Raw genomic sequence first — 14776 nt, 5'->3', positions numbered from 1 at the left:
TATATTCTTGTACATAGGAGCAGTATTATAGTAGTTATATACTTGTACACAGAGGCAGTATTATAGTAGTTATATTCTTGTACATAGGGGGCAGTATTATAGTAGTTATATTCTTGTACATAGGGAGCAGTATTATAGTAGTTATATTCTTGTACATAGGGAGCAGTATTATAGTAGTTATATTCTTGTACATAGGGGGCAGTATTATAGTAGTTATATTCTTGCACATAGGGGGCAGTATTATAGTAGTTATATTCTTGTACATAGGGGGCAGTATTATAGTATTTATATTCATGTACAAAGGGGGCAGTATTATAGTAGTTATATTCTTGTACATAGGAGCAGTATTATAGTAGTTATATTCTTGTACATAGGGGGCAGTATTATAGTAGTTATATTCATGTACATAGGAGCAGTATTATAGTAGCTATATTCTTGTACATAGGGGGCAGTATTATAGTAGTTATAGTCTTGTACATAGGAGGCAGTATTATAGTAGTTATATTCTTGTACATAGGGGGCAGTATTATAGTAGTTATATTCTTGTACATAGGAGGCAGTATTATAGTAGTTATATTCTTGTACATAGGAGGCAGTATTATAGTAGTTATATTCTTGTACATAGGAGGCAGTATTATAGTAGTTATATTCTTGTACATACAAGGCAGTATTATAGTAGTTATATTCTTGTACATAGGAGCAGTATTATAGTAGTTATATTCTTGTACATAGGGATCAGTATTATAGTAGTTATATTCTTGTACATAGGAGCAGTATTATAGTAGTTATATTCTTGTACATAGGGAGCAGTATTATAGTAGTTATATTCTTGTACATAGGGGGCAGTATTATAGTAGTTATATTCTTGTACATAGGAGGCAGTATTATAGTAGTTATATTCTTGTACATAGGGGGGGAGGTATTATAGTAGTTATATTCCTGTACATAGGGAGCAGTATTATAGTAGTTATATTCTTGTACATAGGGGGCAGTATTATAGTAGTTATATTCTTGTACATAGGGGGCAGTATTATAGTAGTTATATTCTTGTACATAGGAGCAGTATTATAGTAGTTATATACTTGTACATAGGGGGCAGTATTATAGTAGTTATATTCTTGTACATAGGAGGCAGTATTATAGTAGTTATATTCTTGTACATAGGGGGCAGTATTATAGTAGTTATATTCTTGTATATAGGGAGCAGTATTATAGTAGTTATATTCTTGTACATAGGAGCAGTATTATAGTAGTTATATACTTGTACATAGGGGGCAGTATTATAGTAGTTATATTCTTGTACATAGGAGGCAGTATTATAGTAGTTATATTCTTGTACATAGGGGGCAGTATTATAGTAGTTATATTCTTGTACATAGGAGCAGTATTATAATAGTTATATTCTTGTACATAGGGGGGCAGTATTATAGTAGTTATATTCTTGTACATATGAGGCAGTATTATAGTAGTTATATTCTTGTACATAGGGGGCAGTATTATAATAGTTATATTCTTGTACATATGAGGCAGTATTATAGTAGTTATATTCTTGTACATAGAGGACAGTATTATAGTAGTTATATTCTTGTATATAGGGGGCAGTATTATAGTAGTTATATTCTTGTACATAGGGGGCAGTATTATAGTAGTTATATTCCTGTACATAGGAGGCAGTATTATAGTAGTTATATTCCTGTACATAGGAGACAGTATTATAGTAGTTATATTCTTGTACATATGAGGCAGTATTATAGTAGTTATATTCTTGTACATAGGGGGCAGTATTATAGTAGTTATATTCCTGTACATAGGAGGCAGTATTATAGTAGTTATATTCTTGTACATATGAGGCAGTATTATAGTAGTTATATTCCTGTACATAGGAGGCAGTATTATAGTAGTTATATTCTTGTACATATGAGGCAGTATTATAGTAGTTATATTCTTGTACATAGGGGGCAGTATTATAGTAGTTATATTCTTGTATATAGGGGGCAGTATTATAGCAGTTATATTCTTGTACATAGGGACAGTATTATAGTAGTTATATTCTTGTACATAGGGGGGCAGTATTATAGCAGTTATATTCTTGTACATAGGGACAGTATTATAGTAGTTATATTCTTGTACATAGGGGGACAGTATTATAGTAGTTATATTCTTGTACATAGGAGCAGTATTATAGTAGTTATATTCTTGTACATAGGAGGCAGTATTATAGTAGTTATATTCTTGTACATAGGAAGCAGTATTATAGAAGTTATATTCTTGTACATAGGGGGCAGTATTATAGTAGTTATATTCTTGTACATAGGGAGCAGTATTATAGTAGTTATATTCTTGTACATAGGGGACAGTATTATAGTAGTTATATTCTTGTACATAAGGGGGCAGTATTATAGTAGTTATATTCTTGTACATAAGGGGCAGTATTATAGTAGTTATATTCTTGTACATAAGGGGCAGTATTATAGTAGTTATATTCTTGTACATAGGGGGCAGTATTATAGTAGTTATATTCTTGTACATAAGGGGGCAGTATTATAGTAGTTATATTCTTGTACATAGGGGGCAGTATTATAATAGTTATATTCTTGTACATAGGGGGCAGTATTATAGTAGTTATATTCTTGTACATAGGAGGGCAGTATTATAGTAGTTATATTCTTGTACATAGAGGGCAGTATTATAGTAGTTATATTCTTGTACATAGGGGACAGTATTATAGTAGTTATATTCTTGTACATAAGGGGGCAGTATTATAGTAGTTATATTCTTGTACATAAGGGGCAGTATTATAGTAGTTATAGTCTTGTACATAGGGGGCAGTATTATAGTAGTTATAGTCTTGTACATAGGGGGGCAGTATTATAGTAGTTATACATAGGGGGCAGTATTATAGTAGTTATATTCTTGTACATAGGAGCAGTATTATAGTAGTTATATTCTTGTACATAGGGGCAGTATTATAGTAGTTATATTCTTGTACATAGGGGCAGTATTATAGTAGTTATATTCTTGTACATAGGGGCAGTATTATAGTAGTTATATTCTTGTACATAGGGGACAGTATTATAGTAGTTATATTCTTGTACATAAGGGGGCAGTATTATAGTAGTTATATTCTTATACATAGGGGGCAGTATTATAGTAGTTCTATTCTTGTACATAGGGGGCAGTATTATAGTAGTTATAGCCTTGTACATAGGGGGCAGTATTATAGTAGTTATACATAGGGGGCAGTATTATAGTAGTTATACATAGGGGGCAGTATTATAGTAGTTATATTCTTGTACATAGGAGCAGTATTATAGTAGTTATATTCTTGTACATAGGGGCAGTATTATAGTAGTTATATTCTTGTACATAGGGGGCAGTATTATAGTAGTTATATTCTTGTACATAGGGGACAGTATTATAGTAGTTATATTCTTGTACATAGGGGACAGTATTATAGTAGTTATATTCTTGTACATAAGGGGGCAGTATTATAGTAGTTATATTCTTATACATAGGGGGCAGTATTATAGTAGTTATATTCTTGTACATAGGGGGCAGTATTATAGTAGTTATATTCTTGTACATAAGGGGCAGTATTATAGTAGTTATATTCTTGTACATAGGGGGCAGTATTATAGTAGTTATAGTCTTCTACATAGGGGGCAGTATTATAGTAGTTATATTCTTATACATAGGGGGCAGTATTATAGTAGTTATATTCTTGTACATAGGGGGCAGTATTATAGTAGTTATATTCTTGTACATAAGGGGCAGTATTATAGTAGTTATATTCTTGTACATAGGGGGCAGTATTATAGTAGTTATAGTCTTCTACATAGGGGGCAGTATTATAGTAGTTATATTCTTATACATAGGGGGCAGTATTATAGTAGTTCTATTCTTGTACATAGGAGCAGTATTATAGTAGTTATATTCTTGTACATAGGGGCAGTATTATAGTAGTTATATTCTTGTACATAGGGGGCAGTATTATAGTAGTTATATTCATGTACATAGGGGGCAGTATTATAGTAGTTATATTCTTGTACATAGGGGACAGTATTATAGTAGTTATATTCTTGTACATAAGGGGGCAGTATTATAGTAGTTATATTCTTGTACATAAGGGGCAGTATTATAGTAGTTATATTCTTGTACATAGGGGGCAGTATTATAGTAGTTATATTCTTGTACATAGGAGCAGTATTATAGTAGTTATATTCTTGTACATAAGGGGGCAGTATTATAGTAGTTATATTCTTGTACATAAGGGGGCAGTATTATAGTAGTTATATTCTTGTACATAGAAGCAGTATTATAGTAGTTATATTCTTGTACATAGGGGGCAGTATTATAGTAGTTATATTCTTGTACATAAGGGGGCAGTATTATAGTAGTTATATTCTTGTACATAGGGGGCAGTATTATAATAGTTATATTCTTGTACATAGGGGGCAGTATTATAGTAGTTATATTCTTGTACATAGGAGGGCAGTATTATAGTAGTTATATTCTTGTACATAGAGGGCAGTATTATAGTAGTTATATTCTTGTACATGGGGGGCAGTATTATAGTAGTTATATTCTTGTACATAGGGGACAGTATTATAGTAGTTATATTCTTGTACATAAGGGGGCAGTATTATAGTAGTTATATTCTTGTACATAAGGGGCAGTATTATAGTAGTTATAGTCTTGTACATAGGGGGCAGTATTATAGTAGTTATAGTCTTGTACATAGGGGGGCAGTATTATAGTAGTTATACATAGGGGGCAGTATTATAGTAGTTATATTCTTGTACATAGGAGCAGTATTATAGTAGTTATATTCTTGTACATAGGGGCAGTATTATAGTAGTTATATTCTTGTACATAGGGGCAGTATTATAGTAGTTATATTCTTGTACATAGGGGGCAGTATTATACTAGTTATATTCTTGTACATAGGGGACAGTATTATAGTAGTTATATTCTTGTACATAAGGGGGCAGTATTATAGTAGTTATATTCTTATACATAGGGGGCAGTATTATAGTAGTTCTATTCTTGTACATAGGGGGCAGTATTATAGTAGTTATAGTCTTGTACATAGGGGGCAGTATTATAGTAGTTATACATAGGGGGCAGTATTATAGTAGTTATACATAGGGGGCAGTATTATAGTAGTTATATTCTTGTACATAGGAGCAGTATTATAGTAGTTATATTCTTGTACATAGGGGCAGTATTATAGTAGTTATATTCTTGTACATAGGGGGCAGTATTATAGTAGTTATATTCTTGTACATAGGGGACAGTATTATAGTAGTTATATTCTTGTACATAGGGGACAGTATTATAGTAGTTATATTCTTGTACATAGGGGACAGTATTATAGTAGTTATATTCTTGTACATAAGGGGGCAGTATTATAGTAGTTATATTCTTGTACATAAGGGGCAGTATTATAGTAGTTATATTCTTGTACATAAGGGGCAGTATTATAGTAGTTATATTCTTGTACATAGGGGGCAGTATTATAGTAGTTATATTCTTGTACATAAGGGGGCAGTATTATAGTAGTTATATTCTTGTACATAGGGGGCAGTATTATAATAGTTATATTCTTGTACATAGGGGGCAGTATTATAGTAGTTATATTCTTATACATAGGGGGCAGTATTATAGTAGTTATATTCTTGTACATAGGGGCAGTATTATAGTAGTTATATTCTTGTACATAGGGGGCAGTATTATAGTAGTTATATTCTTGTACATAGGGGACAGTATTATAGTAGTTATATTCTTGTACATAAGGGGGCAGTATTATAGTAGTTATATTCTTATACATAGGGGGCAGTATTATAGTAGTTCTATTCTTGTACATAGGGGGCAGTATTATAGTAGTTATAGTCTTGTACATAGGGGGCAGTATTATAGTAGTTATACATAGGGGGCAGTATTATAGTAGTTATACATAGGGGGCAGTATTATAGTAGTTATATTCTTGTACATAGGAGCAGTATTATAGTAGTTATATTCTTGTACATAGGGGCAGTATTATAGTAGTTATATTCTTGTACATAGGGGGCAGTATTATAGTAGTTATATTCTTGTACATAGGGGACAGTATTATAGTAGTTATATTCTTGTACATAGGGGACAGTATTATAGTAGTTATATTCTTGTACATAAGGGGGCAGTATTATAGTAGTTATATTCTTATACATAGGGGGCAGTATTATAGTAGTTATATTCTTGTACATAGGGGGCAGTATTATAGTAGTTATATTCTTGTACATAAGGGGCAGTATTATAGTAGTTATATTCTTGTACATAGGGGGCAGTATTATAGTAGTTATAGTCTTCTACATAGGGGGCAGTATTATAGTAGTTATATTCTTATACATAGGGGGCAGTATTATAGTAGTTATATTCTTGTACATAGGGGGCAGTATTATAGTAGTTATATTCTTGTACATAAGGGGCAGTATTATAGTAGTTATATTCTTGTACATAGGGGGCAGTATTATAGTAGTTATAGTCTTCTACATAGGGGGCAGTATTATAGTAGTTATATTCTTATACATAGGGGGCAGTATTATAGTAGTTCTATTCTTGTACATAGGAGCAGTATTATAGTAGTTATATTCTTGTACATAGGGGCAGTATTATAGTAGTTATATTCTTGTACATAGGGGGCAGTATTATAGTAGTTATATTCATGTACATAGGGGGCAGTATTATAGTAGTTATATTCTTGTACATAGGGGACAGTATTATAGTAGTTATATTCTTGTACATAAGGGGGCAGTATTATAGTAGTTATATTCTTGTACATAAGGGGCAGTATTATAGTAGTTATATTCTTGTACATAGGGGGCAGTATTATAGTAGTTATATTCTTGTACATAGGAGCAGTATTATAGTAGTTATATTCTTGTACATAAGGGGGCAGTATTATAGTAGTTATATTCTTGTACATAAGGGGCAGTATTATAGTAGTTATATTCTTGTACATAGGGGGCAGTATTATAGTAGTTATATTCTTGTACATAGGAGCAGTATTATAGTAGTTATATTCTTGTACATAAGGGGGCAGTATTATAGTAGTTATATTCTTGTACATAAGGGGGCAGTATTATAGTAGTTATATTCTTGTACATAGAAGCAGTATTATAGTAGTTATATTCTTGTACATAGGGGGCAGTATTATAGTAGTTATATTCTTGTACATAGGGGGCAGTATTATAGTAGTTATATTCTTGTACATAGGGGGCAGTATTATAGTAGTTATATTCTTGTACATAGGGGGCAGTATTATAGTAGTTATATTCTTGTACATAGGGGCAGTATTATAGTAGTTATATTCTTGTACATAGGGACAGTATTATAGTAGTTATATTCTTGTACATAGGGGCAGTATTATAGTAATTATATTCTTGTACATAGGGGCAGTATTATAGTAGTTATATTCTTGTACATAGGGACAGTATTATAGTAGTTATATTCTTGTACATAGGGGACAGTATTATAGTAGTTATATTCTTGTACATAGGGGGCAGTATTATAGTAGTTATATTCTTGTACATAGGGGGCAGTATTATAGTAGTTATATTCTGGTACACGGGAGCAGTATTATAGTAGTATTATTCTTGTACATAGAGGGCAGTATTATAGTAGTTATATTCTTGTACACGGGAGCAGTATTATAGTAGTATTATTCTTGTACATAGGGGGCAGTATTATAGTAGTTATATTCTTGTACATAGGAGGTAGTATTATAGTAGTATTATTCTTGTACATAGAGGGCAGTATTATAGTAGTATTATTCTTGTACATAGGGGGCGGTATTATAGTAGTTATATTCTTGTACATAGAGGGCAGTACAATAGCAGTTATATTCTTGTACATAGGGGGCAGTATTATAGTAGTTATATTCTTGTACATAGGGGGCAGTAATATAGTAGTTATATTCTTGTACATAGGGGGCAGTATTATAGTAGTTATATTCTTGTACATAGGGAGCAGTATTATAGTAGTTATATTCTTGTACATAGGGGGCAGTATTATAGTAGTTATATTCTTGTACATAGGGAGCAGTATTATAGTATTTATATTCTTGTACATAGGGGGCAGTATTATAGTAGATATATTCTTGTACATAGGGGGCAGTATTATAGTAGTTATATTCTTGTACATAGGGGGCAGTATTATAGTAGTTATATTCTTGTACATAGAGGGCAGTATTATAGTAGTTATATTCTTGTACATAGGGGCAGTATTATAGTAGTTATATTCTTGTACACGGGAGCAGTATTATAGTAGTTATATTCTTGTACATAGGAGGCAGTATTATAGTAGTTATATTCTTGTACATAGGGGACAGTATTATAGTAGTTATATTCTTGTACACGGGAGCAGTATTATAGTAGTTATATTATTGTACATAGGGAGCAGTATTATAGTAGTTATATTCTTGTACATAGGGGGCAGTATTATAGTAATTATATTCTTGTACATAGCAGGCAGTATTATAGTAGTTATATTCTTGTACATAGAGGACAATATTATAGTAGTTATATTCTCTTACATAGGGGGCAGTATTATAGTAGTTATATTCTTGTACATAGGGGGCAGTATTATAGTAGTTATATTCTTGCACATAGGGGGCAGTGTTATAGTAGTTATATTCTTGTACATAGTCTACCTCTTTATCGAGTTGCTCTTTCTTGAACTACTGTATTGTCCTATCTGCTTCCTAAGCTCCTAATTGCACAAGTGGGGTACAGCGGACTTGTCATTGCCATTTTCAGACCTTTGTTTAATCACCCAGCAAATGAAATGGACAACACGGAACGCGGAGTATAATTCACCTCATTAATCTGCTCTTTGCCTTCTTTGGCCTGTCCGTCTCCCAGCTCCTCGCTTTCGTAACTATTGCTCTTTTCAACCCAAAGTTCAGATTTCTCCACCGTCAGACGTAATTGGTCCAGATCAGCCTTGATCTGCTTGTAGTTGTCGACATCCTGATTTGACACCAGTAACTGAACCTGCACAAAGAGAACATCATAAGTGAAGATTAATATTTAAATACAAAGATCTCGCTCTATTCGTGGTACACTGATACGTGTGTATGATCATGAGTGGACGATGTCCGGCCAACTATCCCTCGCTAGCGCCGAAAATCCTGACAATGGGAGAGGGAGGTAGTTTATAAAATGTAAAAGCTGTGATGGATTTGCTTTATTTTGTCGCTAAAGCAAATGATGAGAACAATGAAAAGTAAAACTTTACCTAATGCAGAATGAAATGGAGCATGTAGGATATATGCCATGTGTTATACTCTAGCCACATCTACAGTTGCATATAGAATCGTGCTGGTTGCTACATTGTATGGATTGACAGACCCCTTAACAGCTTATATCAGATACTAACTGCATTGCATTCCAGTATGTGTCAGGTGTAAAGACTACCGCTCCCAGACACCGAACCAGCAGAGATGCTGGTAAGTGAGAGCTCAGAGCTAGCGAAAGCAGAAAACCATGAGAGAGGGGATAAAATAATCATTTCCTACCCGTTGCATTGAATGAGACAGCTTAGACCGTAGGTATAGCTGCTGCCACTAGGAGTCGGACACTAAGCAAAAAGGCGTTAGCTCCTCCTACCAGCTATACTTCTTCTGCAGGCCACAAGTTAAGCAGTTTTAGCTTAGTGTCTGTAGGAAACAGACCTCTTTGTTAACCGGTCTTCCGCCTTTAGCTTCCTGAATCTGGGAATACAGGGCTGGCACTAGACCCTACCTGTTACCGCACCAAGGATGGCAAACAGACTGCCATTAACCACTCTCTTTCCAGCCTGAGACTCAGAAGACAAAGAGGCATGGCGGACGTTAATCTGACCCTGGCCCACCGGCCATAGCGCCTCCCCAACTGGGGAACAGCCTTCCTCTCTATCGGCAGGGGTGCACAGTGCTGGAGTTTCTGGAGCTATTGCTTCCATGATGAAAAGGTAAGTGGTTTCTACGCTGTGGGTGAGTATCTAACCGGCCAAATCTACCAGCACCACCATCTACAGCTAACAACCCCCCTTTAACCAGCCAATTCTCGTACCCACGGATGGAAATCTATTCCCTGGCCCCTCGCTTCGGAGATCCCCGTACATCAGGGGGCGCAGGTAGATCTACATCACCTTCCTGCTCCTATGTGCTCTGCGGCCTGTACTCTTTTAGGGACCATTACAGCATTCCTGTGCGTGTCGGGTGGCCTTGTGAGTTTTATAGGGGAGCTACAAAAATATTGAACTTAAGCCCAAATGCACTCGGGCGTATTTGCATTGCGGAATCGGGAGCAAGCATCCGCCTCCGGAGTCTGCAGCAAATATCGCCCATGAAAATGATATTGATAATCGCTTTTCTCTGTCCACGAGTGGAAATAATTTGCGATTTTCCTCTTGCGGTGGTAAAATCGCAGCATGTTGTATTCCAGCACGGATTCCACAGGGGCGGCTTCCATTGAAGTCAATGGAAGCCGTCTGATCCGCGGTCCTTCTGCAGTCATCATTGTGGTAAGGTCACGTAAGCCGCATCATCACTTAGTGACGGCGCAGCATAATCTGTACTGTGCATGTGCGCCGGCTGGCACATCCGCAATGCAGATTATGAAGAATCTGGACGGGGTCACCGGCCGGGCACAGGGGCGAATTCTGATGCGGTATCTGACCCAACCGTGTGCATTCGGCCTTAGGAAGGCAAAGTTCAATCTGCTCAGAGATTCCCTAAAACTCACCGACTGGAACAATGTCCTCTAAAATAAGAGTACAGACAATGAAGAAGAAATGTGTAAATATATCTTACATACTTAGTGCGCCTACCGCTCAACGATTAGGTTAAAAACGCATCGCAAGCTTGTGCTTCGCCATCTTTGTGGTACCACAGGGGGCAGTATTGGAGAGATTACTGTTACCAGTGGGGTACCACCGGGGGCAGTATTGGAGAGATTACTGTTACCAGTGGGGTACCACCGGGGGCAGTATTGGAGAGATTACTGTTACAAGTGGGGTACCACAGGGGGCAGTATTGGAGAGATTACCGTTACCAGTGGGGTACCACAGGGGGCAGTATTGGAGAGATTACCGTTACCAGTGGGGTACCACAGGGGGCAGTATTGGAGAGATTACCGTTACCAGTGGGGTACCACAGGGGGCAGTATTGGAGAGATTACCGTTACCAGTGGGGTACCACAGGGGGCAGTATTGGAGAGATTACCGTTACCAGTGGGGTACCACAGGGGGCAGTATTGGAGAGATTACCGTTACCAGTGGGGTACCACAGGGGGCAGTATTGGAGAGATTACCGTTACCAGTGGGGTACCACAGGGGGCAGTATTGGAGAGATTACCGTTACCAGTGGGGTACCATAGGGGGCAGAAAAATGGCAAATGAGGTGTAATACATGTAAGGTTCTGCACACAGGCAGGAAATACTTGTCACCATTACACACTAATGGGAAACCACTGGGGACCCCGACACGGAGAAGGACTTGGGGGGTTTAGTTAACTGTAAGAATAATTGGAGTAACCAGTGTCAGGCAGCTGCTGCCAAGGCAAATAGTATCATGGGGTGCATCAAAAGAGGTCTAGGGGTGCATGGCGAGATGACTGAGGGGAGACCTAATAATTATGTATAAATATATCAGGAGAACGTACAGAGATCTCTCTATAATACCCAGGACTGTAACAAGGGGGCGCCCTCTACGTCTAGAGGAAAGAAGGTTTCTACACTGACATAGAAGCGGGTTCTTTACTGTAAGAGCGGTGAGACTGTGGAGCCGTCTGCCTGAGGAGGTGGTGATGGTGATACAAGAGTACAAGAGGTTCTGGACGCCTTCCTTGAGGGATACAATTTAACATGTTACATCCCTGATTACGAGTCGGTGATCCGGGGTTATTCTGATTGCCGATTGGAGCTGAACGGGATGGACAGGTGTCTTTTCTCCACTTAACATACGATGTTACAGCTGGCCACGCAAAAATAAGCCCTCGTACGGCCATGTCGATGGAACATAGAAGATTGGAGATGAATATCCCACCAAAAACCGTTGCGTCGTTAGGCCCAAAACAGGCTGCGGCACTAAGGACTTAAAGGTGACCCTCCAATTTAAATGGCGGCCTACCCCATTACATGGTGTCGCAACACTGCTAATAAAGCTTCTTCTTACCTGTTTGAAGGCCTGCAGGACCTCGGCTCTCTGGCTGAAATGCTTGAAGAGTAGTTGGAGGGCTCCGGAGAGCAGCGGCGGGTAATCGTGCATGATGAGATGGATGAGAACCCGCAGGAAGGTTCTGCCGCCTTCATCATCCAGTTCCACCGGATTCCTCTCTCTACTGAATGTGACACAGTTGTATTACAATAAGATACGGACCGCAGAAGGGGCGGGGCTTGTTACCGTTTAGGAAAGGCGGTGTTACCAGGTAAAATGTCCAGTAATTTAGGGTTAAAGTGTGTGTTGGAGCAGTATAGGGCCCATTTACCGTTGCAGCAGTGATCACGCCTGAGCTTTTACACAGAAGTGGTGATCGCTCAGCGAACGGACGCGGGCCGCAGATCACTCTGGTCCACCCGTCTCTATTCGCACGCCAATGCAGCAGCAGACTGCTAATGATTTTCAGGTGTGCATGGAGGATGCGATTAGCAAATGATCGCTGATCGTTCTTCCACTGCACGTGTTTTCATGGCGTAGCATGTAAGAGGGCCTTAAGTATACAAAGTATCTATTGTTGTGGACAGTCGCGCTTGAAGGGTTAACTCATCTTAGGCTTACCTTCCAGCAAACATAGTTTCCGCTCGCGCTGCAATCTCATCTATGTCAGGCACGACCACTGTAAAGTAAGAAGAACTGTGAGTAACGGTTTTTGCATGTTCCGTACTGTTCCACTCTGCAGGAGAAATCCTACTTCCTCTCCTGCTTTCTAAGTTGTTGGGGTAGTTGCTATGACCCATTGGAGGGGATTAGCAGACCACACTGATCAGTCTCTTTACAGAGAGGTGGGTCTGATTGGTTCGCCTTTCCATAAATACTGTTGGTTACTGCAGCGTGGTGCAGTTGATAGCTGTGACAACATGTGCTCCATCCAGGTCTCCTTATTCTACTGCCTAGTTCTTGTCTAGTCTGTGTGTCCTGCTCTTTGGTTTTCTAGTCCAGTTTATGTTTCCGAGTTTGTGGCTTTTCTGATACAAAGGTTCAAGGCCAGGAACAAATAATAGTTCCCAGCAGCGCGCAGAAGGCTAAATGCTATACTGGGGAGGCAGCACAGGTGCAAAATACTGATGAGCTACCCATAACACACCTACTTTACATTGGGGGGGCTGCTTAGAATTATACTTGCACACAGATAGAGCATGTATCACAGGTGCCGGTATCACAGGTACGTGTAGTGCACCATGCAGACTTACAGCGTATTAGATATACCTATATTATTGGGGTCATTTAACACTGGATGAATGACGGGTGCACCAGACAGTCATCCTGCTTTTACACAGGAGTGATCATTGCTCAGTGAATGGAGGTGCAGCGGCTTGGAGATCCTTTCAGCCCGCCAGCCTCCATTCACAGAAAACAGGCCGTCGTTCATAGATGACATCTGTAGCCACATGTGTTCCTCTCATGGCGGCTCCCAGCAGGATAATGCTCGGCCGCACACACAAGGGGGTCCCAGGAGCCCCCACAACATTGTCACACTGCTGTAACCGCCTGGTCACCAGATTTATCACCAATAGAACATGTATGGGACCGCCTGGGACGCCAACTTCACCCGCCTACAAGTTTACATGATCTAGAGGCTCAGTTACTGCCAAAATGCAGCGATATGCTGCAGGATACCTGTTAGGAGTTGCTCCTGGGGGTGTGGATACCTCCAGACTGCCAATCCCCACTGGTCTGTGCAGATAAGTCCCAGACCCTTATGCTAGAAGATGCTGGACATTTATCCAGTTACAAGAGACGGGCCGAGGTTAGACATCAATCTCATCATCTTTCGGATCGCATTTCGAACCCCATGCCAAAAGAGGAGAAGGACGGAGCATATCTGATCCTTTTTCTCAGTGACTAGATTGCGGTTTGTCCAACTTTTCCTTCTTTGATTCTTTCTGGTTGCCTTGGGTAATTCCAGCATTTGCTTCTTTTCTCAACCGTAGTGCCCAAAAGTTATCAGGAATAGTAAGAGAATGTAAGAGAATGTATCATGACTGAATCTAAAGTAACTCCATTTTCTTAGCCAGGGTCATCCATAGGGACAGCACAGTGTTGTTTAGGGGCAGTGGGGTCTGGTGTTGAGGGACAGCGTCAGGGAGAGATTAGGAAGAGCCAGCGTTAGGCTCAGCATTTCTCTGGTTGTTATTTCGGTTCCATATCATCTATTCCAGTCTCATTGTAATCATCGCCGTCGTTCAGTTACCATCACCCTCTGGCCCTATCTTCTAATGACAAGTCCTTAGTTACATTTGTATTTGCACTGTGTTGATATGCACTTCATATCTATATTTCTTCCAACATCCAGTGCTACGCTATTGGCTTTGCTGTAAAGCCCTGTGGGTATCTGAGTAGTGGGAGACATCGTAAGTATATAACCCTAACCCTCTAACCTGAGAGAGTCGGGTTGTCAGGAGGAGTCACTGTGGATGCCGTGGAGTTGTCAACGCTGCCGCTATTATCCCCAAATTCCTTCTTGTAAATAGACAACATATAGGAGATGCGGTAATCCAGCCTTACGCTGAGTATGAACTGAAAGACACAACGGTT

At 38.6% G+C, this 14776-nt stretch overlaps 1 protein-coding gene across 7 annotated transcripts in view; it reads right to left on the bottom strand.

Annotated features, from left to right (window-relative positions):
• The window catches only part of ITPR2 (inositol 1,4,5-trisphosphate receptor type 2), a 253107-nt gene that overhangs the window by 200806 nt on the left and 37525 nt on the right, over nt 1-14776 (bottom strand). For 6 of the 7 annotated variants that reach the window (XM_066590133.1, XM_066590137.1, XM_066590136.1 and 3 more), the window contains exons 14-17: nt 14620-14758; nt 12800-12857; nt 12197-12362; nt 8856-9032 (exon numbers count right to left, since the gene is read on the bottom strand). In XM_066590133.1, the coding sequence (XP_066446230.1) occupies nt 8856-9032; nt 12197-12362; nt 12800-12857; nt 14620-14758 (540 nt within the window). The remainder of the gene's footprint in view (nt 1-8855; nt 9033-12196; nt 12363-12799; nt 12858-14619; nt 14759-14776) is intronic. The other variant, XM_066590134.1, reaches the window with a different exon arrangement.

This window comes from Eleutherodactylus coqui, chromosome 2, assembly GCF_035609145.1.
Source record: "Eleutherodactylus coqui strain aEleCoq1 chromosome 2, aEleCoq1.hap1, whole genome shotgun sequence".
NCBI classification, from domain to species: Eukaryota; Metazoa; Chordata; class Amphibia; order Anura; family Eleutherodactylidae; genus Eleutherodactylus; species Eleutherodactylus coqui.
This window is presented reverse-complemented; position numbering and strand designations above follow the sequence as displayed.